Source organism: Triturus cristatus, chromosome 4_1, assembly GCF_964204655.1.
Source record: "Triturus cristatus chromosome 4_1, aTriCri1.1, whole genome shotgun sequence".
NCBI lineage: Eukaryota > Metazoa > Chordata > Amphibia > Caudata > Salamandridae > Triturus > Triturus cristatus.
In genome coordinates, this window is record NC_140585.1 from 911585197 (window position 1) to 911609490 (window position 24294).

Genomic DNA, 24294 nt, shown 5'->3' on the forward strand with positions numbered 1-24294 from the left:
GGGAAGAAGCTTCAAGCCTATTTTTCTCTGCCTGGTCTCAGTCTGAAACCTCAAACCACCCTTCAGACTGCCCCACTGATTGAAGAATCTCTTTGTTCATTAATAATGACAGCCCCAAACCAATCTGCACACTTTAACCTTGTCCATTGTCCAACCAACTTTCTATTCTTCAAAGCTAAACCAAAGGAGAAGTGTGCATTACAGCCTGCGTGGAGAACATGGCCAGACCCCCATTCCCTGGCTGATCGTCGAACCAGGACACTCAGACCAGTCTCAATGCTGCATTGCAGCGTTGTGATTGGTCAGGGGAGCATGGCTGTGCTTCCTGTTCCTCGAGTTCGATGAGGAGAGCAGGAGCAGGGATGCAGAGCCTGGCGGCAAGGTAAGTGTTTATTTTTTTTACATGTGCACCCCCGCGCCTGCCCACCACCCGCAAGCCATGCCAGCCACCACTGCCAAACAGTATAGTTCAACAGTTCACTTACTGCTTTTAGTAAACATTTCCCTGTTTGAAAAAAATACCCTTTTCAAATTGAAGGCCCCAAATTAAACATGAAATATGACAAATGGAGGCGTGGCTACGCGCTCAAGCATGGTGGTCGCGAAATAGAGTAGCTCCGGATTCCTCGCCCTAAAACCACCAATCCGTTCATTTAATCCGCACCCCGAGCAGGGGTACAGATGCCAGGAGTGTTCCGAACCCGACCGAGCCTGAAATCGAGCCCACAGAGCCAACATGGGGAGAGTGGTGAGCTCCGTGATTTGCGGCCTTCCCGGAGCAGAAAGCCGGGACCTGCCATGTCAGCCAGATCTGAGGAAGGTGTGTGGACGTGCGGCTGGCGCGCCTCAACACATCGCGGCCTGAGGCTGAATCCCAAGAGGAGAGGGAAAAGTCGGCGCCGGGGCGGGATCCCCCCGCCTTGATATTTGCAGCAGTGTGGTGACGCCCCCGGAGCCCGCATTGCAGTGAGTACGCCAGCCCGGGGAGAAAGTGCTGGAAACGGTTTGCGCCTCCCCGCAGCAGCATGGCCTGTGTTCTCCGCGAGTAGAGATTGCTGAGTGGTGGCAGGTGGACGCCAGAGGTTTCCAAGTGTTCCGGCTCAACGGTGCTCCTGACCACCCCAGAGCGGCACGATATCCCACCACAGCCTGAGACCCGTGCAGCCTGCATTTTGAGGGTGAGACCCAGCGATCAGAGTGCCCTGGTGATAAAGGTGCACCCTGTCGACTGAAGTGCAGGTGTGAGGCCTAACAAAACATGTACTCCAGGGGGAGGCCCTCCCCCGGGACACTTGAGCTGGACGTCCCCCCTTCAGGTGAATAATAGAGGTGGGACGAGTGCGTGTTCTCCGCTGTGGTTTGACCTGGAGTGCCGCGTACTCTGTCTTCCGACACCTACCATCCAGGAGTATGCGAGGAATTGGATGTTTGCCCTCTTCCCTCCCTAATCAATAACGACGGGGGCCACGGAATAAGCCAGCAGGATCCAAAAGACAGGAGACGGAGAAGAAGTCTCACCCCGGGGGGCGCGATGTCAGGCGGGAGAGGGCCAAAGCCTAAGCAGCAGAACAAGCTGGACCGGTATACTTGCCCGAAGGTAGCTATTCCCGAGCACCTCTCCCGAGATAGGCCTGCAGGGGGGACGGAGGGAGACCTCCCCGAGCTTACCCTAAAAGACGTCATGGAGGCGATTGCTGGGGTGAGAACATCTATGGAGCAAAGGACAGATGCAATCACAGTGGAGATGACGCTCATTAGAACGAACCTCACCAAAATGAGCGAAAAGGTCAAACAACTGGAGGTGACCCCGACTAGTCTCGTCGATGACGTCTCCCAACATCCAAAACGAAATCCAAGACCTAAAAACCTTCAGAAAATTCGCTGAGGACAAGTTGGATGATTATGAGGGGCGCTCCAGGTGAAATAATGTACGTATTATTGGAGTGCCGTAGAAAACGGAGGGACAAGCTAGAGATCTCTTTGTTGAGGATCTCATACTCAACCATCTACGCCTCAAGGGCCTGTCGAAATTCTTTGTGGTTGAGCGGGCCTACAGAGTCTTGGGGGGGCGTCCAAAACCCAGCGCCCCGCCCCGTCCTAAATTGACCAGACTGCTTAACTTCCGTCACCGGGACGTGATATTACAGAGCGCCAGGTATGCGCTACCGCTCAAATATGAAAACGCAGTCATTTCTTTCTTCCCAGACTTTACTCAATCGGCACAAAAGCAAAGGCGATCCTTTCTTGCTCTCAAGAAGAGACTTAGAGACAAAGGACTGAAGTATGCAATGCTCTTCTCAGCTCGTCTACGGGTTGAAGCGGATGACAAGGCCTGGTTTTTCGATCATCCGGAGGCAGTGGCGGACTGGCTGGAGGGTTGGCAAGACGCGACAGAACACAATGCTCGCTGACACTTTGATCTGTACGGAACTCTGACTGTGAGACAGTCCCAGGCTTGGTGAGCTCTAACTCCTGTTTTGACCTTTGCCCAGTGCTGTGGTGCGACGCAATAGGTGGCGGCAGCTGACGTCCTGAGGAACTCTGACTGTTCGAGTCGTTCCACATTTCCTGTTTTCTAAGACACTGGTGACTGCCCCGCTTGGGGATTAAACCTTGTTTTTATGGGAAAATGGTGGTGGGGCGGAGGGATGGAGCTCCTTTCCCCACATTTAGCTACTGTTGGTTCTTAAGTTGGGCGACAGGCACTCTGCAAAGTTGATCTCATGGGCAGTTTTAGGCTCAGAGTGCAGGGGAGCAGGGAGGGGGGTGGTTGGGGGTTGGGGGTGTTTCACTTGTTATAGTTCAATCGGCAACAACTGTTATAATAGTGATTGAAGGAAGGCTTACAAATGAGAAATCGTTATGGGCACACACTGAGATAAGAGTTTTAAGTTACTGAGCTGGAACGTAAAATGGGCTTGGAGACAAGGTGAAACGCACTTTAGTTCTGCAATACCTCAAACGCCACTCCCCAGATGTGGTTTTCCTCCAGGAGTCGCACCTGGTTGGTAAAGCGCTAAACAGATGGGGGTATAGGCTGATGGCCCATTCCGGCTTTACTTCTGGTTCCAGGGGAGTGGGTATCATGATCAAAAACTCCTTCCCTTTCTCCATGCAGTCTACGCACGCCGATGAGTGGGGCAGATACATCGCTGTCACAGGGCAATGGGAGGGCAACACACTAACCTTTAATGTCCATCTATGTCCCGAACATTCACAGATCACAGATCTGGGATCCCAGCTGCTTTCGCTTCCTGAGGGTCTTTTACTGGTGGGGGTAGATTTCAATGATGTGGCTTCCAGCACCCTAGACCGCCACCCCCCGCGACATAGGCCCCTCGTGTCGCTGGCTTCCCAACTTCCTGGAGGCCCTTGGCCTCTCTGGTGTATGGAGGGCGTTCCACCCCAACAGCATGCAGCATACCTTCTTCTCGGGGCGCATCATAGCTTTTCTAGAATTGACTACCTCCTTACGCCGGCGTCTCAACTCGCCCACATTCAGGAGGTAGGGCACCTGGTAGGTGGTATCTCCGATCACTCCCCGTGTGGGTCAGGTTGCTCCTGGGAGACATGCGGGTGGGAACATTCGCGTCCATTAGCCCTTGGTTCCTGTGCAACCCCGTGGTTCGCAAAGAGCTCTCGCTACCCATGGACCACTACTTTTACAAAAACAGGGTTCTGTCGAATCCCCGCAAATATTGTGGGAAGCGTTCAAATCGGTAATCAGGGGGCAGGCTCTCTCCCTTATTGCTGGAGTCAAGAAAGAAAAACAAAAAGATCTTGAAACTGTGGAAGACGAGATCCTCCAGCTGGAGGGGAGTCTTAGTGAGGAAGTGACTCAAGAAAAAGTACACCTTTTGAAATTGAAGAGAGACGAATATAAAGGTATTGCTACTGACAGGGCCAGAACATGGGGGCGGGAGAGAGACGGTAGGGTGTATGAATGGGGAGACAAAGCCGGGAAGCTGCTAGCTTGGCTAGACAGAAAAGAAAGGGCCAATAGACTTGTCCCAGAGCTGACAGATGATGCAGGTGGAACAATCACAGATCCCGTAAATATTGCTAGCGAGTTCGCCGCGCACTATCGCGCGGTATATCAATCACGCACGACCTTCCTCGAGGAGGACTCCATGGATCCCCTTCGAGATATCCGTATCCCTGGCCTCTCTCATGAGGATAAGAGTTTCCTCGAAAGCGACATCACCAATGATGAAATAGCTCAGGCAATCAGGAGCCTCCAGTCAGGGAAGGCGCTAGGCCCTAATGGACTGCCGATTGAGCTTTATAAACTACGTCCAGATAAAATAGCCCCGCACTTGCGAGCCAAGTTTGAAAAGAGTAGGAGGGTGTGGTCACTCCGGCCAGACCAGCGTCTCGCGTCATTGGTTGTGATACATAAAGAGGGCAAACGTAGAGATAAATGTGCCTCCTACACACCCATCTCCCTGCTTAATGCAGAACCTAAAATTCTGGCTAAACTTTTGGTCACTCGTCTGACTCGGGTGATAAGTGATCTGGTGCACCCGGATCAATCGGGCTTTCTGCCCCACCGAAATACGGCCCGAAATGACACGACTGGTCCAGATACCTATGGCCCACAGACCAACTGCGATGTACTGATTGTCTTGCTGAATGTAACTGTTAATGTTTTTATATTGCAAATGCCAATAAAAACTATTTAAAAAGAAATACGGCCCTAAATCTGCAAAGAGTGCATGGAGTGTTGGGGAGGGTAGACACCATCCAAGAGGCGGCTGTGATTGTGTCTTTAGATGCCTCGATGGCGTTTGACACCATCGAATGGCCATACCTTCTCACTGTACTCACCAAGATGGAGTTTGGGCCCATTTTCACAGCATTGGTTAGGTTCCTCTACTCAAAGCCATTGGCACAAGTGGTGGTCAATAATAAACGATCTGACTCATTTGAACTGAGTCGTGGTACCCGTCAGGGGTGTCCGCTGTCGCCTCTGCACTTTGCCCTCTCCCTGGAGCCACTGGCGGCCTGGATACGTAGGGACCCAGTGATACGAGGGCTACGGTGGTCGGCAGAGTGGGAAGATCGCATCACGCTCTCTGCAGATGATATACTCCTCTACCTAACCTCCCCCAAAATGTCACTGAGATGTGTATTAGACATTTTCACGACCTTCGGTAAATACTCTGGCTACTCGATCAATTGGAGCAAGTCTCTCATGTATATCCTAGAAGGCGACTCTCCTGCTCTGCCCAGGGATTGCCCTATGCAAACGGTGAGGGATGGTTTCCGCTACCTTGGGATCTTTGTCACTGAGGACCCTAAGCTCCGCTACGAGAGAAACCTGCTCCGCCCTTGCAGAGACTGAGGCGAGATATTGCCAGTTGGAAGGCACTCCCGCTCTCATTGCTGGGCAGAGCAGCCCTATTTAAAATGATGTCCTTGCCCCATTTCCTATACGCCCTGCGGAATTCCCCCGATCTGGTCCCTGCGAGATATTGTAGGGAAAATGAGGGCTTGCAGAGGGAGCTGCTATGGGACTGGAGGCCTCGAATAGCTCTCAACAAATTGCTCCTAAACTGGTATGATGGTGGCATAAGTGTCCCCGACATCAGGAAATACTATTGGGCTTCCCACTTTGCTGCCATTAATCAGGGTACCTACCGAAGGCCAGATGATCCAGGGTTCACCATAGGCAGATGGCAGATGCCTGGTAGGGACTATAACAGGGCCCTGTATTCGAACCCCAGGAAAATTCCTTTATCTGGTCCGACTAAACACTCTGTCCAGGTGTGGCATGCAGCTAATAGAAGTTTGGTCTGGGATCTGAAGCTCACACTGGCACCTCCCTTGTGGGACTCGGATCAACTGGGCAATCTGCATTCCTCGAAGGGCTTCGACAAATGGGACCTCATCTGCATCTCCTGGATAGGGGACCTCTGGGTGAAAGGTGAGGTGATCGAGTTTGACACACTGCAAAGACAATATGAGCTCACCGGCTCTGAGTTTTTCCGTTATCTGCAGGTCCGCCATGCTCTGGTAACAACACTGCAGAGGGGCTCCTCCCCTCCCGAGTCTTCACTGCTAGAAGACAGGTTACTCAATGGGTACCTCCCACAGAAAGCCATCTTGTTAACTTATAAAAAATTGATTAACTACACCCCAGATCCACTTGAACGACTACGCGAGTGTTGGGAAAGAGACGGCCTCGAGCTTGACGACGAGGAATGGCGAGAGGTGGTGGCCTCTCCCCGGGAGGTGGCGATTTCTGCTCGGCTAAGACTAGTTCAACTTAAAATATTGCATTGAACATACGTCACTGGGCCCCAGCTGGTTCACATGGGGAGGGGGGAGAATGCAGAAGAAACTGTGGTCAAGTGGGCACTTTCCTACACATAATTTGGGAGTTTTTAACAGATCCAAGTGTACTGGCGGGGGATACATGAGGTCATGCGGGAAGTTCTGCACAAGGACATACGGCCGGAGATTAAATGGTGTCTTCTTAATGTCTGGGAACCCACTGATTTGAATGGTATGGAAAGGTTCTGGGCTACTCTGGGCGCTATGGTAGCAAAACGTGATATTGCGCAAGTGTGGGGGGCGGGAGCATCACCGACTCTGGACACTTGGAAAAATAAATTAGGCTGCTGTATATTCAGGTAGAAAAAGGTCTACATGGCGCGGGGATGTCCTAAGAAGTGGTCCTCAGTATGGTGTAAGTGGAATGAATACCTACCCCGGAGATATATGTCTGGTCCCTGTGGCCCTCTCGGAGGATGAACCTCTGTCTCCTGGATGCCAATTCCTGTGTTTGATATGTGTCCCAAGTAACTATTGTAGTGTTCATACTATCTATGGTCACGCTCTGGTTTAGAGTGTTATTGCTTTATCAGGGTTCTAGGTTCTATGGTGGGTTGTGGACCATTGGCGGTTGGGGACTGACTTGTGTGGTTGTACAAGCTGTCTTCTCTGTTGGAAATAAATCTAGCTGGAATCCACCTAGTGCTTCACGTGTGCTTACTTCAACTATGATGTCTAAAAGTACTTGCCATATGAAATGATATTATGTAAGTGTAAGCTGCATTGCCGAAATGTTACTGTTTTATGTTCAATAAAAAGATATCTAATAAAAAGAAATATGACAAATATTTAACAGATCACATGGTCTGTTCAGAGTTCTAGTGACATTACTAATGCGATGTCACCAGCAAAACATAATGGAAAAGAACAACATAGCAAACCGCAGCAGAATTATGAAAAACATAACGCATCACTACCACAACAAAATGCGACATAACCAATATGCACAAATATTCTTTCCACACATTACCACTTCTAAAAATCCTCTTTCATAATAAGATGATGAAAGGAGTTTGTACCAATTTACTTTTCACCAAGGATGTGTAATAGACTAGTAAAAAATGTTTTGTGCTTCGGCCCCAATGTGTAGACTGTGGCTGCCTTTGTTGATGTGGCTGAACATGTGAGTAACGTCCGGTGACAGTGCATTGTTCGTTCTGACCGACTGCTGGGACAGAAGGCCTCTGTCTTTGTCCATCCGTCCCAGGGCGTTCAAAGAGTGCTGGGGAGGGCGTGCTCTCTGTGTGGGAGCTAAGTTCAGCAGGCACTGTGCTGCTGAAGGCTGGGCTCGGCCAGGCTGAGCATTGATTGAAATACTGAGGAGAACTGTGATGAGAGAAAAAAGGGAAGTTGGGGGAGGGGAGGGGTTGAGATATAGAATATTATAAGATCAGTGCTTAGTTTGAGCCTGTGGTTGTAGGTGGGGTCCACTGACACTCCTTTTGGGGACTCGTCAGATTTTAACCTACCGCAAGAGCGAGAAAAACACAAAAGGAGGAAAGGAGGAGGAAGAAAAAGTCTAAAGAAAAGTGGCAACGGGAGTAAGGATTGACGAAAAAGAACCTGCAAGAGTGAAATAAAGGAGCAGGGAGCGTATGGCGGTAGGAGGCATGAGTTAGAATCCGGACAATGCAGCCTTGAAATCAGGCAATCAGTAGCGGCTAAGGGCTTTAGTTTTGAAAACAACTTAGGGCGCTTATTGTTTAATAAATTAAGCACTGTGAAAAATAATAAGGAAGAGGGAGAGTGGAAGGAAGAGAGAGAGAGAAAAAACCAAAGGTGGAGCAATGAAGAGGGAAACTAAAGGGGGTGAAAGAAAAAGCAAAAGCAAATACTGTGTAGCATCCCAGAAGAGGCAAACATCAACTTTCAAGTACGTTGTCAAGAAGTGGACAGAGAGCCCAGGAAAGTAAGGAAGAAAGAATGAGGACAATAAAGGTTATGAAGAAGCTGAAGGGCGAGAAGAAAAAAGGATTGGAATGAGGGTAAGGTGGGTGAATGAGGATAAAGGGAAATGTGGCAAGGAATAGGGGTGAGAGAAAGAGTGTTGGAATGAGGGACACATATGGGGTGAGTTTAATGGAACAGAGAAGGAACATATAAAGAAACGGGCAGAGAAAATTTGGAGGAATGAAAGGGGAAAGGTGCATGGTAAGAGAGAAATGGACCAGGTCTAATTATGGCACTGTTAACTAAACTCTAATCATGTAAATTAGATTTTGGAAATTACTAATTTCGGAGAAATCTGCTCAGTTGTGCATCCATTGTGAGAAAACGTGTGATGCATTATTTTCGCTAGACTAAACTGATAATTGGGGTCAATTTCAGAGATACTGACAGCCAGTCAGTTGGGATTGCTCCACGCTCATGACTAGTTGGGTAGGTTGCCTACCAGCTTGTGAATGGGAAAAGAAGGCTTTTGGTCTTTTAGCCTAGCATCTAAAACATGCGTCCGGGTCAGTCCACACCCTGTCCTCACCACTACCTAATCAACGCTGCGGGTAGTTAACACTGTATCAGCGATCCTAAAGAAATACAAATCAATTTCTCACTCAGATCAATATGTTCACAACATTTCCATCAAGATGATTTATCACCTGTGTGACCCAAAGACCTAACCTATCCCAAGCAATGCGAAGGATATGGACATCTCTGATGGACACAAGTGAAATCAGCACTAACCGCGATTCCCACGGCTGGTCCTGGGGTTTCCTGAAGGTAGGTAAAGGAAACCATTGCTGCCTAATCCTGTATGTTTTGAAAGGTTCGAAATACAATAAAACATGATTTCCTGGGCACAAAGATACTTTACTGAGTGCGAGGTACATCCTAATTTACTGACAGAGGAACCTGTGTGAGTCCAAGCAGGGCCAAATTGTAAAATGGACTGTGGCAACACCTAGAGACCAGTGAAGGAATCGCCAAAGTTGAGCCTAATGTTGCACTGTGCAGTACAGGTGGCTAGTTGAAAGTGGGGCGGTGTTGTACATTATTGCATACATTATTGCAGTCTTCTGTGAGCTGGTGTGGTTTAAGTGTGTGCAGATGGTCCTATATGGTAATTCTGCGTATTCTTTTCTTTCAGGAGTTGCCTTCTGGTACACAGGTGGAGAGAACTTTATTGTGGAAAACGGAACATGAAGGAACTGCCTGCAGTAACAACCTGACCATTGCGCTTCATGATGTGAGATGAAGGTTATGAAGGGACCATCTCCAGGGACATGCTGAAGCCCCCTCTTCTCATTCTTGGGGACGGCCTATAAAGGGTGGCATGGCTTCTGTAGAACAGCTTAGAGTCTACCTTATGATCACCATATTGATTAACTCTGGCAATGTGTTAGCCACCTCTGACATATATCAAACCTCACCACTTCCTGTCGGAAATGTCACAATCCATGGAGAAGAGATGCAGCACCATTCTACAGATTCGATCACTTCACTGTTGGACCCCAGTTCGGTGCTTTCAATGTCCAAAGGTGAGGCTGGTAATCTGGAGACGCTTGGGGAGAGCGACATAGATTCTTTTCTCCTTTCAGACCCTCTGATGGATGATATATTTTCAGAGGATGAAAGGATGTCTTCAACCGTAGTTAATTTTCTGACTCCTGTGAATCCACTTTGGACAGAAATTCCCATCGATGACACTTCTATAAACCCTTGGCTGCCCAGCTACCATTTGCCAGAAGAAGAACCTGTCCAAGAACCTTTCCATAGAACTCCCCAGCATGCAATTATAAGCAATGATAAGTTAGCCCGTGGGGGACAGTCAACTCTTGATTGGAGTAGTTCACTTTTGACGCCCAGGCTTGGTGAAGAAAGCAGTTCTTCGGCCTCTCCGGCAAGCCTTTCTCCTCCAGGACAAATGCAGCTTCCTCAATCCACGTTAGAGTCCCAATTATCAGACCCTGTCTTGTCCGTGGAGGTACCCTCCACCACTAGGCCTACGTTAGTTGTCAAACCTACTACATTATGGCAAGAGTTATTTGATACTGTGGGACCACCAAACACATCTTCTCAAGATGGAAACCTGAATATTCCAGATGCAGCTGTGGAGTTACCCGAACATTCCGTTATTTATGACACAGAGGAAGATACAGGAATAGCTCCAGTTGATGTGGTCAAGCACACACCTTCCACGGAAAAGACCATGGATATAATTTACAGGCTTCCAGTACTCACAAGTGCATCAACCTCAACACAGTTGGAAACTGGAGTTCAAGACATCATCCCTTCAAGTAAGTACTATCCTGAGCCTTCATAGTTAGCTATTTAGCATATACATGTCATCTCAAGTAAAACAAATAAGAAGCAGCTTCCATCATAAAGTAGAAAAGAAACTTACCTGGTGTCATTAAACAAAAGGAATGAGCAACATGCACGAGTACAGAAAGTTCCACAGAGAAACTCCATCAACTCAATCAACTCTGATTTAAAGGTTCCAAACACAATCTCAATGCAATATCAGTAGCAAAGTTAGTACTAAGTTTAAATGATTGTCTAAAAGCTGTGATAGATATTAGTTTGTGTGTGGGTCCTCACTGCTAGATACTAGGAGAAAACGCATATAATTGCAATCTAGCATGTCATCTTTCTGGGTTAGTTTCTTATGGATTTTGTCACTCTAAACATGGATCATTGCATGGGTTCTAAGAACTGCATTGGGCCCAACACTGCTGTTAAGTTGCATATTTCTATGATACAGGGTTAGCGATACAACAGAGTTACGGCCTGGTGTTGTAAAGGTAGGGTCGCAAAGCTTTGTCTGTTTTACACAGCAACTGCTTTGAGGCTGAACCCTTATTTTGGTCTTTTATTGATTTGTTAATCCATTGCATTATTAAATGGCCATTCAATAGGGTGACAACAAATATGGCAAGTGACCGCAGACTTCCATCACTTCTTTCACAATCGCAGAATCCCCATGTGGCATTCCTTAACTCCTAGATGGATGGTTCCTACAGTGTTTTTAAAAATGTGTCATTGTAGTAATGGGCATCAAGTGAAGCCTGCAGCAGTGCCCTGGGCATCTAACAGACAACGTCAACTTTGCAAATGAACGCACCCCCTTTGAAGTGGCGCTATCCAACCAATGGTTTGTGGCCACAACTTTGTTTGCAAACATTGACGCATAACCTTTGCATGATAGGGGAAGGGTGAGTCGTTCGTAACCCTTTATCCTTGTGAATCTCTTGAACATTGCAATTCCCAAATCCAATTCTCAATGACGCTGCCAGTCTGCTTTTTATCGTCAAAAAGCCTGCAATTTTTCACTCTGCAGGCTTTGCAATTGCAGAAAGCAACAGTAAATAAGGCCTTAAGTCTGTTGGGGTTTTCTTATTGACATACCACCTTAAAAGTTGAGGCCAGTATTTTGATTTAGCGACGGGGTAATACTGGAAGTTTTTTTTTATCGTGTTTTGGTCTTACTCTGGATCACAGTGTGAGGAGTGGGTTGATCTGAGCTCCCAACTTGATGAAATTTGTTTGTATACTTATGATATCTGTCAATACGTAACAATAGGAGAGCTCCAGAAATAATGATGGTGTTTGAACTGTTCCACATTAAGAGAGTGCGACTCCTATTAGACTGCTATACTCTGAAGGTAAACACAACAACACCCATTAATCTTCTTCTTTCTTGAGGACAGCCATTGTTTCTGAATTCAGTTTTTATTGATTTGTGTACAGCCATTATTACTCATGCCTCTTGGTGTTCTATACAACCATGTTATATTGCAACCAATCTACTCGGTGCAAAATGTCTTTTGCTATTTTTGTTTTATGTGTGGAACTTGGACGATTGCCTTGGTTTCTGGTGCCCTAGCACACATTATTAAGCTTTAACAAAACATTACAAAGTAGATGTCAACTTGACCTCGCCCCCCGACCCCACCTATGAACAGGAGAAAACGCACCTACAACCTCTTCCGCCACCCCCCTCCACTTTACCCTGCATGCACAGGTGGAATGAATCACTGGAAGGCTTCTGAAGTGTCTGCCATTGAAAGGTGGGTGGGCATTGCCAACATGTGACCGACTTTGCCTAGCATTGCTAGTTAGTTTTGCTCACCGCGGCATGCCAGGCTACCCAAACTCTTGCACCATAAATATTGCAAGTCTCAGAAATATGGCACTAGGCCTTGAGTGGTCAGATAGGAAGTTGTCTCCCCCTTCCTGAGGTAGCTGTACTGATGAACGAAGGCAGTAGTGGCTCACTTTGGTGTGCTGCAACACATGGATTTATTTAATTTGACATTTAAAGAACATTTTGAGACCAACCTTGAACAGTAACTGGTGTGGGTTGGAGATGGTACATCTCACAACAATGCTGCGAGTGTCCCCTTTTTAGGTCTAGCCTAGCGCAGCACGCATGCGCTGCTCTATCGGAGGCTTCTTGTGAGCACTCCAAACTTCCCCGAAACCTCTCCGTGTGGGTCTGACTCCTCCCACACATTGGATTGGCCCTTGCGTGTGGCTTTCAATAATGAAAGCACGCAAATGGCCAAAGGCGGGTGCATGTCCCACCTCTTCACCAAATGTTCACTCCCACTGTGTTTTGCTCTCGAGCGAGCAGCGGCGGGCAAAGTGGCAGCTGCATTCCTCATCGCGTCATGGATCAGGTTATTAATGAAACACAGCGCGGTCGCTTTCACTTCAGTGGCCATACTTGTTGTTTTGTGTGGGGTTGTTTTCTTTAACGCAGTGCCAAGCGTGCTTTCTCTTTCATTATTATGTTCCTTAAGATCATTTCCCCTTTTCTTCACATTAAAAATTTACTTCATTCTGTTTTTCAACATACTTTTCTTTAAGTGCTAAACTCTACTTGCGTGCTTGTAGTTTTGTGTGTTTTTGTTGTGTTTTAGGCACATAGAACCTCTCACAATTCTGGTGAGGAAAGGGGAGTCAGCACAGACGCCACCCTGCTCCACTCCAGGGGAACGAAGACATGCTTGGTACAGAAAGCCCCGCTAATATTTTCGTGTTGTGCAACAGTGCAAGGAACCCATCCTTCGCGTGCAATATAGCAGTCACCATGTGCTGCTGTTCGCAGTCTCCCATGCAAACACTATTTAGTGTATATCCCGTTGTCTGTGTAAAGCTCCACATGCAGCTAAAAGTGCTATTAGGCACTCTGGCGTGTGTCACCAACCACCACAAAGTCGTCACGTGCCCATTGTACGCGCGCGTTCTTCTCTTCCAATCAGCAAACACGAATAAATGACACATTTCCAAATGCCTAGCAAGGACTGAAGACCTTGGCGTGCCCTCTACTAACCTGGGATCAGTGGGCTGTCATATAAAGGGACGGGAGATGCCTCTCTGCAAACTCCCAATCAATACAAAATAATCTACCACAGCCACGCCATGTAGAGTTGAATATGTTTTTCAAGCGCCTACACCAAACGGTATTGAGGTGCTCTGCTGTGCTAGACAGTATCTGGGAGCCACGTGTCTAGCCCGGGGATTTTCCACTACAGATCATTGCTTTCCGCGGAATAGGACTAATGAAAGTTCCACTAGACTACAGCTCCCACTATGCAATTTCCAGACTTAATATCAACAATCGAGGACGCTGTCGCAAGGTGGATGCCTGGATAATAGAAAGTTAGTAGCACTTGGGACTCCTTCCGCGTTCACATAGCCGAAAGGAAAACAACGGAGGGTCAGGGCCAATAGCTCTGGCTAAACACTTATAAAGTCAAAAAGGCGAGACCTATTGGCTATGCCAATGCGTGTTTAATTAATTCAAAGAAGATGCAGAGTAAAGAGCACTGATGTAAAGCTGTTGACCCTCGTGGTCATATATTTGCACGACTAACCTGAGCTGAAGATCTTGGGAAGAGTCTGAACAAGAAGCACATCACAGAACCTGTAGGAACCCAGGCCAGTCTGGCCCTGAAATTCAGCACACAGGGTTCAGGTGAGCCTGGCCAAACTTGCCGATGGCTGGACGCAGCCTTTTGGTGAATATTTCTTCTCAGCATCTTCATGACTGATGTCAACTTACATCCTGACCAAAGCTTGTGAAAGTGGATGTTTCCTGCTCCCCTTTACCAACCCCCTCCTCCTGTACGGTGGGATGGGTGGACCTGCCAAATGACAAGAAACGTACACACACTTCATTAACTATGCATCTGCTGTTGTTCGTTAAAATGAAAAGCACATACATCGCAAGACTTACTCATGTGTTAGCCCAGTCTAAATAGAAACTTTTCAATTTTGTTAGATGGCATGATGGTGCTTAATCGTTTTTCAGTATTTAGGAATAGTCACATAAGATCGACATAGAAGGCTCTTTTAAAAATTCCAGCTGCATTTTTATGAGATAATATTAGACCATGGTTAGAAACCTGGTATGATTCAACAGGATTTTTTGTGAAAGTTGGAGCAGCAGGCATAAAATACAATGTTGTATATTGAAAGGGGGCATACATTGCAAATCACAAGAAAAGTTTTTCCTGACTATGTTTGGATATAAAGTCCTTCCAGGGCCACTGGAATTATGTGATTCTGCGACCACAGCTTTTTTTCCACATAATTTTGTATTTGCCGCATAACCCTTCATGTGCTGCATAATTTGCAGATTGTGACAAAAAAATGGTCTCTAGCTCAAACGGATCAAAAGTAACTAAAAACTTGACGACATGTGTTCGCTCGTAGTGGAAGTCCCTCCGCAAAGGTTAACTGGTCATCTTTCAGTTGCTTATTTCTGAATTTGGTTCTTAAACTGGTACTAATGAGGTGAAATATTTACCCAGACAGTATTAACATGTGTAAAATTTACAAAATAATGAATACTATAAAAAAGAAGTGCTCCGTTATACCATAGAATTTGCCTTTTTGCCGCATAATTTAGTGCTTCCCTACCATATAATTCCCATGACCCTGCTATTACAACACACAGAAAATATTAGGTTAAAGATTGTTTGTCTCTCTTCTCCAGTTTCTTTTTGTTATGTGGATCTGTATGACATGCCTTCCAGGGTTTTCCCAAAATAAAATAAAAAGTTCAATACTTCCTGGGGTACTAAATTATAGGGCCAGGAGTGGCTCATAGATGAATACTGTCTGTGTTGTTTACGGAGATCTGTATTACATGCCACCCAAGTGTTCTTGCCAACAGGTTTCAACTCTCAATAGTGGACTAATCTTTAGTGAGGTCTCCCTCAGGGCTACCTGCATTATAAACAAAGATCTCTATTTCACAGCCCTGCACTACATAGTCTAAAAACGAACAATCTCAGGCGGAGAAAAACATTTCCCGAAGCTTTGACATCCTTCAACTCAAAACGTCAGCTTTCAAAAAAATTAAAAGAATGATACAATCCATTAAATAAAATGCACCTAGTGTAAAACTCTAGTCAACCGAAAATTAGGATAACCCCTTCTTATGAAATGTTCCAGGAAGAACTGAAGAACCTGCTATTCCAGTATTAGTCACACATATGAATAATGCAAATCAGTATCAGGAACTGTAGGAAATATTATCTTGTTAGTAACTGCTAATATTACTTAGCATCTAGTATTTATGATTTTATAGGGTAACTTAATAGCTTTCTCAATCTTGTGTTTACATTTTCTAGTCTGTCACTGTATGATACATATTGTATATACTTACATATGAATATTTTTTTTATTCCAATTTGCACATGTAAAACCGCATACGTATGCATAGTGCTTTGAAACCCACTGGGTCATGTACACGCTCTATACAACTATTAACTGAAAAATAAATAAATGGTAACTGCTTTAATTAGACTGGCAAAGCGAGGACACGCTATACACAATGCTCACAGGGTGTTAAACAAAATGTTAGGAACTAAGGGACCAAAAACAAAAAGATAACAGGCCAATTGTTGGACTGCCTGTCTCATTTCTCTGAAGGTCGCCAGAGACTCTAGAATCTGCCTGGTGGAAGCCCCTCTACCAGCCAGATCTTCTACAATACTGGGTAAAGAGAAGGCTGGTCTAGCAGTGGGACTCAAGGGCTTCTGAGATGTCTCCTACTCACGCACAGCAGTGGTGGAGCAAATGCCTGAGATTCCAAGGCTATATGAGATGGTGGGGTTACTGCCAACACCAACGTGGTAGCAGTCACCCTCTTCGTTTTGACATCCACTCTTAATGAGGTGGCAGAAGCGCTGTCAAGGCAGCGCTGGAGTGGAGCTGGCAATAGATTTCCCTATGCCCACCTTAGAATTGGGTGATAAGCTAAATTTTAGTGGATGGAGGAGTTTGGTAGCCTTCTGCTAATGTTAAAATAAGAAGCTGTCTGTCAATCTGTTGCTGGTGCCTGTAATGTGCCTATGCTGATTAATAGGACATTTGCAGATCAAGGTTGCAGAATCCTACACATGCTAGTGTAGAAACTGGTGCATGAAACACTCATAAAGAAATTAAGACAGACTTAATTAAAAAGCGGATTTAGAAAAAGACCTGGGCACTAAGTAAAAGCTAAATACTAGAATAAACCTTGGAGTGCTGCTTGAAGCATTTGAAAGGTCTTTGAAATGTAGGGTTCTGAGATCTTTCGGAGTTGTATTTCTGCTTTCCTTATATTGTTGGAGGGTTGCCTATTTGCTGATTCTGGCCTAAGGTATGACAGTGGTTGATCTTCTAAGGGACTTCAATGCAGTCTGGAGACTGTGACCGTCATATTGGTCGTGGTGTCTATGTTTGATTTTTGCTTTTCTTGTGAGTGGGCATCTTTCTGAATACTGATTTGTACATGTTTGAAAGAAATCGGCTGTGTAGAAAGCCATCATTATATTGAGCCTACTAGACAGCACATGGTCTGTCTGTTGCAAGATATATTGTGGCTTACCAAAAATATAGAGTGGCTTGGAGTCCATTAATTGCTTATAATTAGTTGTCTTTCCTTGTCACTCTCCTTTGTCTGCTTATTTGTGCCCCAGATTGTAAATCTTGTCTTTTTTAGTCCCATGGAGCATTGCCTCTTTACAGTCTTTTTTAATTGGCCGGCATTGTTTCCACTGCTTGCTTTTCAAGCACTATTTTTTTTCTTTTGTGTGAAGCACTCCATGTGAGTGTGTATGTTTTCAAGCCATTTCCCTAGTGTGCCTCTACCCCACGCTGTTTTGCCCTCTGTTTTCTGACTGCTTCATCTAACCCTCCTCTCTTTTGTGCTCACCTGTGTGCTTCTTCCTATTCCTACCTCCAACCACACCCTCCGTGTTGCTTTTTTCCAACCCCATGTTGCTTTTACTCGCATCTTCCCATATTGCTTCGGTGCTGTGTTACTTTGCTGTTCACACCCTCCCCTGCCACATGTTGCTTCACCATTTTCCCACCCTAGCTTGTGTTGCACTGTTCCTCCCGCCCGCTTAAAAAAAATGCTTTTGCACGTTTTTTTTCTTTTTAGTTACCGATCCATCATGGATCAGCAATTAAAAAGAAAAAAAAAGCGCCTTAGTAAATTTGTAGGCGTGCTCATGCATGGAGCACGTAGCTATAAAATTACATAGGTAGCCCCATCAGAGACTTTTGTCTTTTAGGTCTCGCCTTGCTATCGCGTAAGCGATCGCAAAGCGAGACTATTGTAAGGGGCTTTTAAAAGTGCTCCCAAAAAGCGGATTGCATGGCTAGCACGAGCACAATCACGCGCATCGTGCCGCCATGCAATCCGCTTTTTGGGAGCAGTTCAAAGGGTCCGCTCCCCCGCCTGGAATGCGCTCCCCCGCCCCCAAGCGCGCGCGCGCCACGCTCCGCCGGGCTTGTCTTTTTGTTGTTGTTTTTTTTAACTTTAAGCGCGAGGCGCGCGTGCGGCCAATGCTTGTTGTTAGTGTGCTAGGCTAGCTAGGTGAAGTCGTAGTGTTTGGCCTAAATAAATCCAAGCATGACAATTTATAAATGCAGCTAATTTTAGAACGGAACCCAAGTCCATGCATGCGTCATGCATTCAAGCACAAAGGATGTCACCCGTCTTCCCTCATAAAAAAAAAACACGTCGTACTCAAGCTGGTGCATTTAGCAGCACTGGAAGGCTTGTGGCTCGCGCTCAAGTCTGGTCATAAATAAATGCAGCGTTTTAAATAGCACTAGAGCGGAGTCCATGTCTGTGCCAGGCTGACCAGACCACGGATGACCGCCCTCCCCCCAGGCTGAAGAGAAACATTCCCCCGTGCTTCGGCAGCGCTGTCTTGGAAGGTGCGCGGCGCGAGCCTCGCGCTCAAGTCTGGTCACTTTGCATTTTCTTCCTCCATAATGTTTACAAAAAGCAAACAAATCACCATGGACAAGAAACACATCGTAGTGTTGGCAGAAATTCGATCTCTCTCCTTTGTATACTCATCCAAAACAAAGCAGAGAGTTCATGGGTCACCGATCTCTATTTCCAATTGCAGCGTGAGCACGTTTTGGAAGACGGCTGCTCACAATTGTCACTTTGATATAGGCACTTGTAGAGTGGCCTTACTATAGTGCAAGCCTCAGAACAAGCGTCACCCGTCTTCCCTCATAAAAAAAAAACACGTCGTACTCAAGCTGGTGCATTTAGCAGCACTGGAAGGCGAGTGGCTCGCGCTCAAGTCTGGTCATAAATAAATGCAGCGTTTTAAATAGCACTAGAGCGGAGTCCACGTCTGTGCCAGGCTGACCAGACCACGGATGACCCCCCTCCCCCCAGGCTGAAGAGAAACATTCCCCCGTACTTCGGCAGCGCTGTCTTGGAAGGTGCGCGGCGCGAGCGTCGCGCTCAAGTCTGGTCATAAATAAATGCAGCGTTTTAAATAGCACTGGACGCCCCACTCTTCTCATCCACCCACCGCTTCCAGCTGCCTCCCCCCCTTTCTCATTTCCCATGGATTTGTAATTTAGCTTCGAGAGCGATGGTTCTCACGTGATAGAACCCTCCCAGAGACGGTCGCGGCCACGTGGGGCGGGCGCTGCTTATCTCTGACTGGATGTGACATTCTGTCCAAAGGTGAGGGGGCGGGGGCTGTCGCCACTTTGTCCTTTACGAGCGGACACACCGCAGCTTCAAAGGGACCTCCCTTCCTGCATCAATCAAACCTTTCCCCGCTGAGTGCTTTTCCAAGACCAAAGCAGCGTCTGGGCCGCTGACTTCACGTTTCCCCGCCATGGGAAATGGGGTGTCACAGCAGGAGGTGCCTTCTCACTTGCAACTAGTTAATGGGAAGGGGCGGGGCCCAGGGTGCAGTTCACTGTAATGGTACCCAGGGCAGGCTGTTCTTTTAATTGCCCCCACCCCTTGATATGTGCAGCGTTTACAACCCTTCCCAGACTCGAATGCATTTTGTTCTTCATTCCTTGCTACACGTTGTGTGTGTGTAATGTGCAAAAAGTGCGTGCAATGTAAAAAGAAATGTGGTCTGCATTAAATAGCGGTTTCGTTGCTTTAATTCCTCGTAAATTAAAAACACAACTTTATTCTACAGAGGGGACATTGGATAGACCGCAGGTTTTATTACCAACAGTATAATATGGTGTGACCCCACGGCAATTGATTATTTTTTGTGCTTTTTTATAGCGCGAACTTGAACCGAGATCATTGCAGCGCTTTACAGGAGGACATAGGCAGTTGAAGTGATTTGCCCAGAATCACAGGATGCGGAGTGAAGGCCGGCGCTGGAGCACTTGTCGCTAGGCCGCATGCCCTCCGTCAATACGCAGTGCCGGATTTTAACACAGGCTGATTACATTAACTGTTTATAGTGACTCATTTACTTCCAGGTGAAGCAGTTCACGTCAGCGCCTCAGGTTCTTCCTTTGCACCACCTCATAGGACACTCGTTCCTCCCGGGTCAGAGTGCACTTCTTCTCTGACCTGGTCCCAGGCCAGTCTTAGGGTTGTTCAGGTCCCTCGGCTGTCCAGGCAGAGACTGGCGTCCTGCCAGCAGCCCAGATTGCGTGGCACTTCAAAGGATACTGTGCCATACCTGTCTTTCTATTCTTGCTGGGGCTGTGGCCATTATTGAGTTTGAACAGCCCTGTAACACTAAAAAGATTATTTAGAATAAGTCCCGCTTAAGAGGGCCCAAAAGAAAGAGGGCTGGCAGTGGCTTTACAAATTTGCCGAACCACGCCCTCTTTTCCTTGTATCGTCACCACAAAAGGAGCAGAAAGTCCTGGAGTAATGCTGCCCCCCTCACCCATTCAGGGAGGAGAGTCACCATTGTGGCTGTAGCGCCCCCCCCCAGCCCCCCATTATGTCCCAGTAGTGAGGACTGAGGCAGTGTAATTGTGTTCTACTGTATTCGGCTCATTCTGTCGCCATCTTTCCTGCACGAGGCCTTGACTGATGTGTCGTTTTGACAGTGCATCGCTTTCTGTATATATAGAGGAGGCGTTGGGTCCGCTTCTCCAAACACTGACTTTCTTCAACCAAACAGTTTCAGCCACTGGCTAGAGTCTTTGTCAATCAACTCCTGCCTCGGCCCCGTGGCCTATCCATCTCTCACCTAATGGTATTGCCTCTTTAGATATATCCTTCTGCCTCTACTTGAGTCCTTCCATTGATCTTCAAGTGGGGCTATTTTACAGCTATAACCTTCTGTATCTGCTGGCTCCCTTGTGCGTCTTGCACTAATGTTTTAATGCAGCATTAGTTTAGCACATTAAACAGAGAACTATTGAGTTTGCCAGTGCTTTTTCAAGTGAAAATACAGTGCTGTGTGCTTGTAATGGGCGAGGCAAAGGACTTATTGCAGACCTCTGCAGCCCCAGCAGTCAAAGATCTATGAATATCTATGCGATATGGGGTTCTTCTCCTCGCCACATTCAGCAGGGTCCCCTAATTATTTCACGTTACACTGCTGTTGGGCAGGGCTCAAAGACATACTTGGCAGAAGGAAAGAGGTCCTGAGTCAAAGCACCAGTGCTTAATTTGAGCCGGGGGGGGGGGGGGGTTTCCGGGGCTAAGCACCGGCACTTACTCATCAACACCAGTGCTTGAGCACCAGTTAAGGACACATTCATTTGTCCTTAGGCACAGGGAGATTAAGTGATTCACCCAGAATCACAGGATGTTGAGCCAATGCCAAGAATCGAACTTGGGTCCCGAGCTCGGAAGCTCTGGCCACTGCGCCACATCCCCTCCCACTTGTAGTTTTGTTGGTTCTGTGTTAGGCCAGAGCTAACAGGAAAAATAGACTGGTGTAAGCTGCCTCCTGACGTGAGCCACAGCACTTATTTTTTATTACAAATTAACCACTGCAAAGCACCGCACCCCCAAGCATTTGCAATGCAATAGATCTCGCATTTGCCAAAGTTGGAGCCATTGGCATTGTAAATGACAATACCTATTATTTTCTGTTTTCAAAAACAACACATAAATAAAAGGCATTGTCATTTACAATGCCAATAGCTCAAACTCTTGCAAATGCGAGACCTATTGCATTGCAAATGCTTGTTCTTAACTTTAGCCACACTGCAAAGCATTCCAGATGCTGTGCAGCGTGGCTAAAAACCATTGGCATAGCCAATAGGTCACCAAAGGGGGATCTATTGGCTTTGCCGGTGCTTGTTTTTGGTACAAGGATCGTTTGAGTATTTCAGCTTTCTTTGATTACTGCCTTTTCTTTGTTGTTCCCCCAGGTTTACAGGGAGACAAATACATATTATTAAGAGTGTCTGTTGGTAGGCTGCTACAACAGTCTATTCGGGAGGAATGCACTTTGTCAACAGAGGCTGTTAATTACATGATACAGACATGCGATTTTGAAACGCATGTGCTATATTCCTCAGCGACACATGCACCTTTAAAAGCCCAAGTCTCGTCTCCGATGGGCTCACATGAAAGATTCAAGATACTTTGAGGATTAACACCCCCTCGACAGTGGAACCAGTTGCCCCTTTCAATTGGTGTTTCCTATGTATTTTTCGACTTGATGATGACCCCGTTTTGAATAATACATACTTAAGAGGTCAAAACGTCGACAAAATGACCTATGTGTGGACTGTGTTTTAATATATTGATGGTGGATAGCAAAACTCGCTCAACGGGTGCTAACTCGTAATATCCCACTATCCCTATCTGCCACATATGTATATATTTATGTTCATAGCACATATGCACTTTTTGCACCAATAGTCACTTTCACTGCGCCGTCCCTCTCTAAGAGCACCTCACAATAGTTTTAAGCCTAATGAAGTGAATTGCATATCTGAAAAAATAAACTGAACAAAATGAATAAATAACTTTCAGATAATTGTGTTAGTGGTGTTTGTACCCTGATCCTAACACTCTGCCGTGGAAATCAAGGGCTATACTCCCCCCATCAGAACCACTTTTTTGTGAAATAAAGTAACAGTCTAGTGTGGCACTCTGAATCCCTATAACTGTTTGAGATGTATATCATCTCAATACATGAAAACTCTAAAAAAAACTCTAGAGTTTTGGACACCTCACCTGGAAATGCTGTGGAAATCAAAAATATCAAACTGTTTTACGCCATAGTAAATTTACAACTTTAAAAAAATGTATGTAGTCAGACTTATGATACCTTGTTGTAACAACCAAGCACATTATCAAAGGTGACAACGAGTTAGGGTAGACATTCAAGAGAAACAAACTCTGGTGGCAGAGCGTTTTAATTATTCAGAGAAAAGATTCTGTCATTAGTCCTCCCACTTCCTCCCCGGAAGGGGAGTTGTAAGGCCACTAGTACCTACATATACAAATTCCTTGGGCCTGTGTGTAATGGGTGAAAAGTTCTGCAACATGCTTTCTGACGACTCCTATGCAATAATGTAGAGGCTGTCCTATACCTAAAGTTTGTTCTTTTGGGTTTTTCATGGAGTGGGAGTCAGTCTCGCCTTTAGAACTCTGCTATATTTTTAGGACTTGCCTAAGACAACGCGCACACGCTCTCAGTTGCATAAGATTTTGTTCAGTAAAAGAGGCTTGGAGCCCGCCCACTGTTTACCATTCATTGGCTTCATTGTGACTCAGTGGTGTTGCCTTCTAATTGGCCAGTGCGTTTCAGTTTCATTTTCTCCTCTTTCGTGTGTAGCATAGACCAGGTACTAATTGCATCCTTTTGATTAATGTCCTACTGCAGCTCGTACTGCAATTGAGGAACTATTTTTCTTTCTTCTTCTCCTGTTGTTCACCATTGTCAGTGTTGCTTCTTCTGCATTATTTCTGTCCGTGACATGGCACCCATTGTCTTTGTTGCTTCTTCACTCCTACCCCCCTTGTTTGTGCTGCTACTTCCCACCCACCTTCCGTTGTCCATGTTGGTTCCTTCCATCTACCTCCCACACTCTTGTTGTTCAAGTTGCTTCTTCCCCTCCACCTCTCACCCTCCTGTTGTCCAAGCTGCTTGTTCCCACCCTCCTGTATCAGTGTTGCTTCTTCCCTACCGCCTCCCATGCTCCAAAGGCCTGTATTGCCTCCCACTCACCATAAAAAAGTGCTATGACGCGACTAGCACTGGTCACGTAAAAGCCCTTTTTTACCCTCCCATTGTCTGTGTTGCCTTTTAACCCGTTGCCCGCCCACACTCACCATGAGAAAAACAAGCATTGGCATAGCCAATAGGTCTCGCCTTTGGGACCTTATAAGTGTTTAGCCATGAAACAGTTGCATAACTAAATACTTATAAGGTCCCAAAAGCGAGACCTATTGGCTATGCAAAACGGCCGTACGGCCGCGAAAGTGAAAGTAATCGCGGTAAAGTGCGGCGCGCGTGCCCGCGCACATGCACTGTAGCTCTAGGCTGGCCTGGTAGCACTTTTTGGAGCCCTCTCAATAAGTCTCGCCAGACTGGCGCATGCGCTGGGTCAGGCGAGACCTAAAAAGCACTGTGACGCAGCCAGTGCTGGCTGGGTCATAGCACTTTTTTCGAACTTTTAACGATGCTGCTCAGCAGCCGCGCTGCTTTACAACATGGTTCACAGATGTTGGTAAAGCAAATAGCTCTTGCATAGATGCGACCTATTGGCTTTTCCAATGTTTTATTTTCAATGAGGTCC

At 46.4% G+C, this 24294-nt stretch overlaps 1 protein-coding gene across 1 annotated transcript in view; it reads left to right on the top strand.

The window, feature by feature from the left end:
* PRRT4 (proline rich transmembrane protein 4) overlaps nucleotides 1-24294 on the top strand; it is a 149811-nt gene that overhangs the window by 19683 nt on the left and 105834 nt on the right. The window contains exon 2 of the mRNA XM_085653694.1: nucleotides 9422-10571. Within this exon, the coding sequence (XP_085509820.1) occupies nucleotides 9608-10571 (964 nt within the window). The 5' untranslated portion in view covers nucleotides 9422-9607. The remainder of the gene's footprint in view (nucleotides 1-9421; nucleotides 10572-24294) is intronic.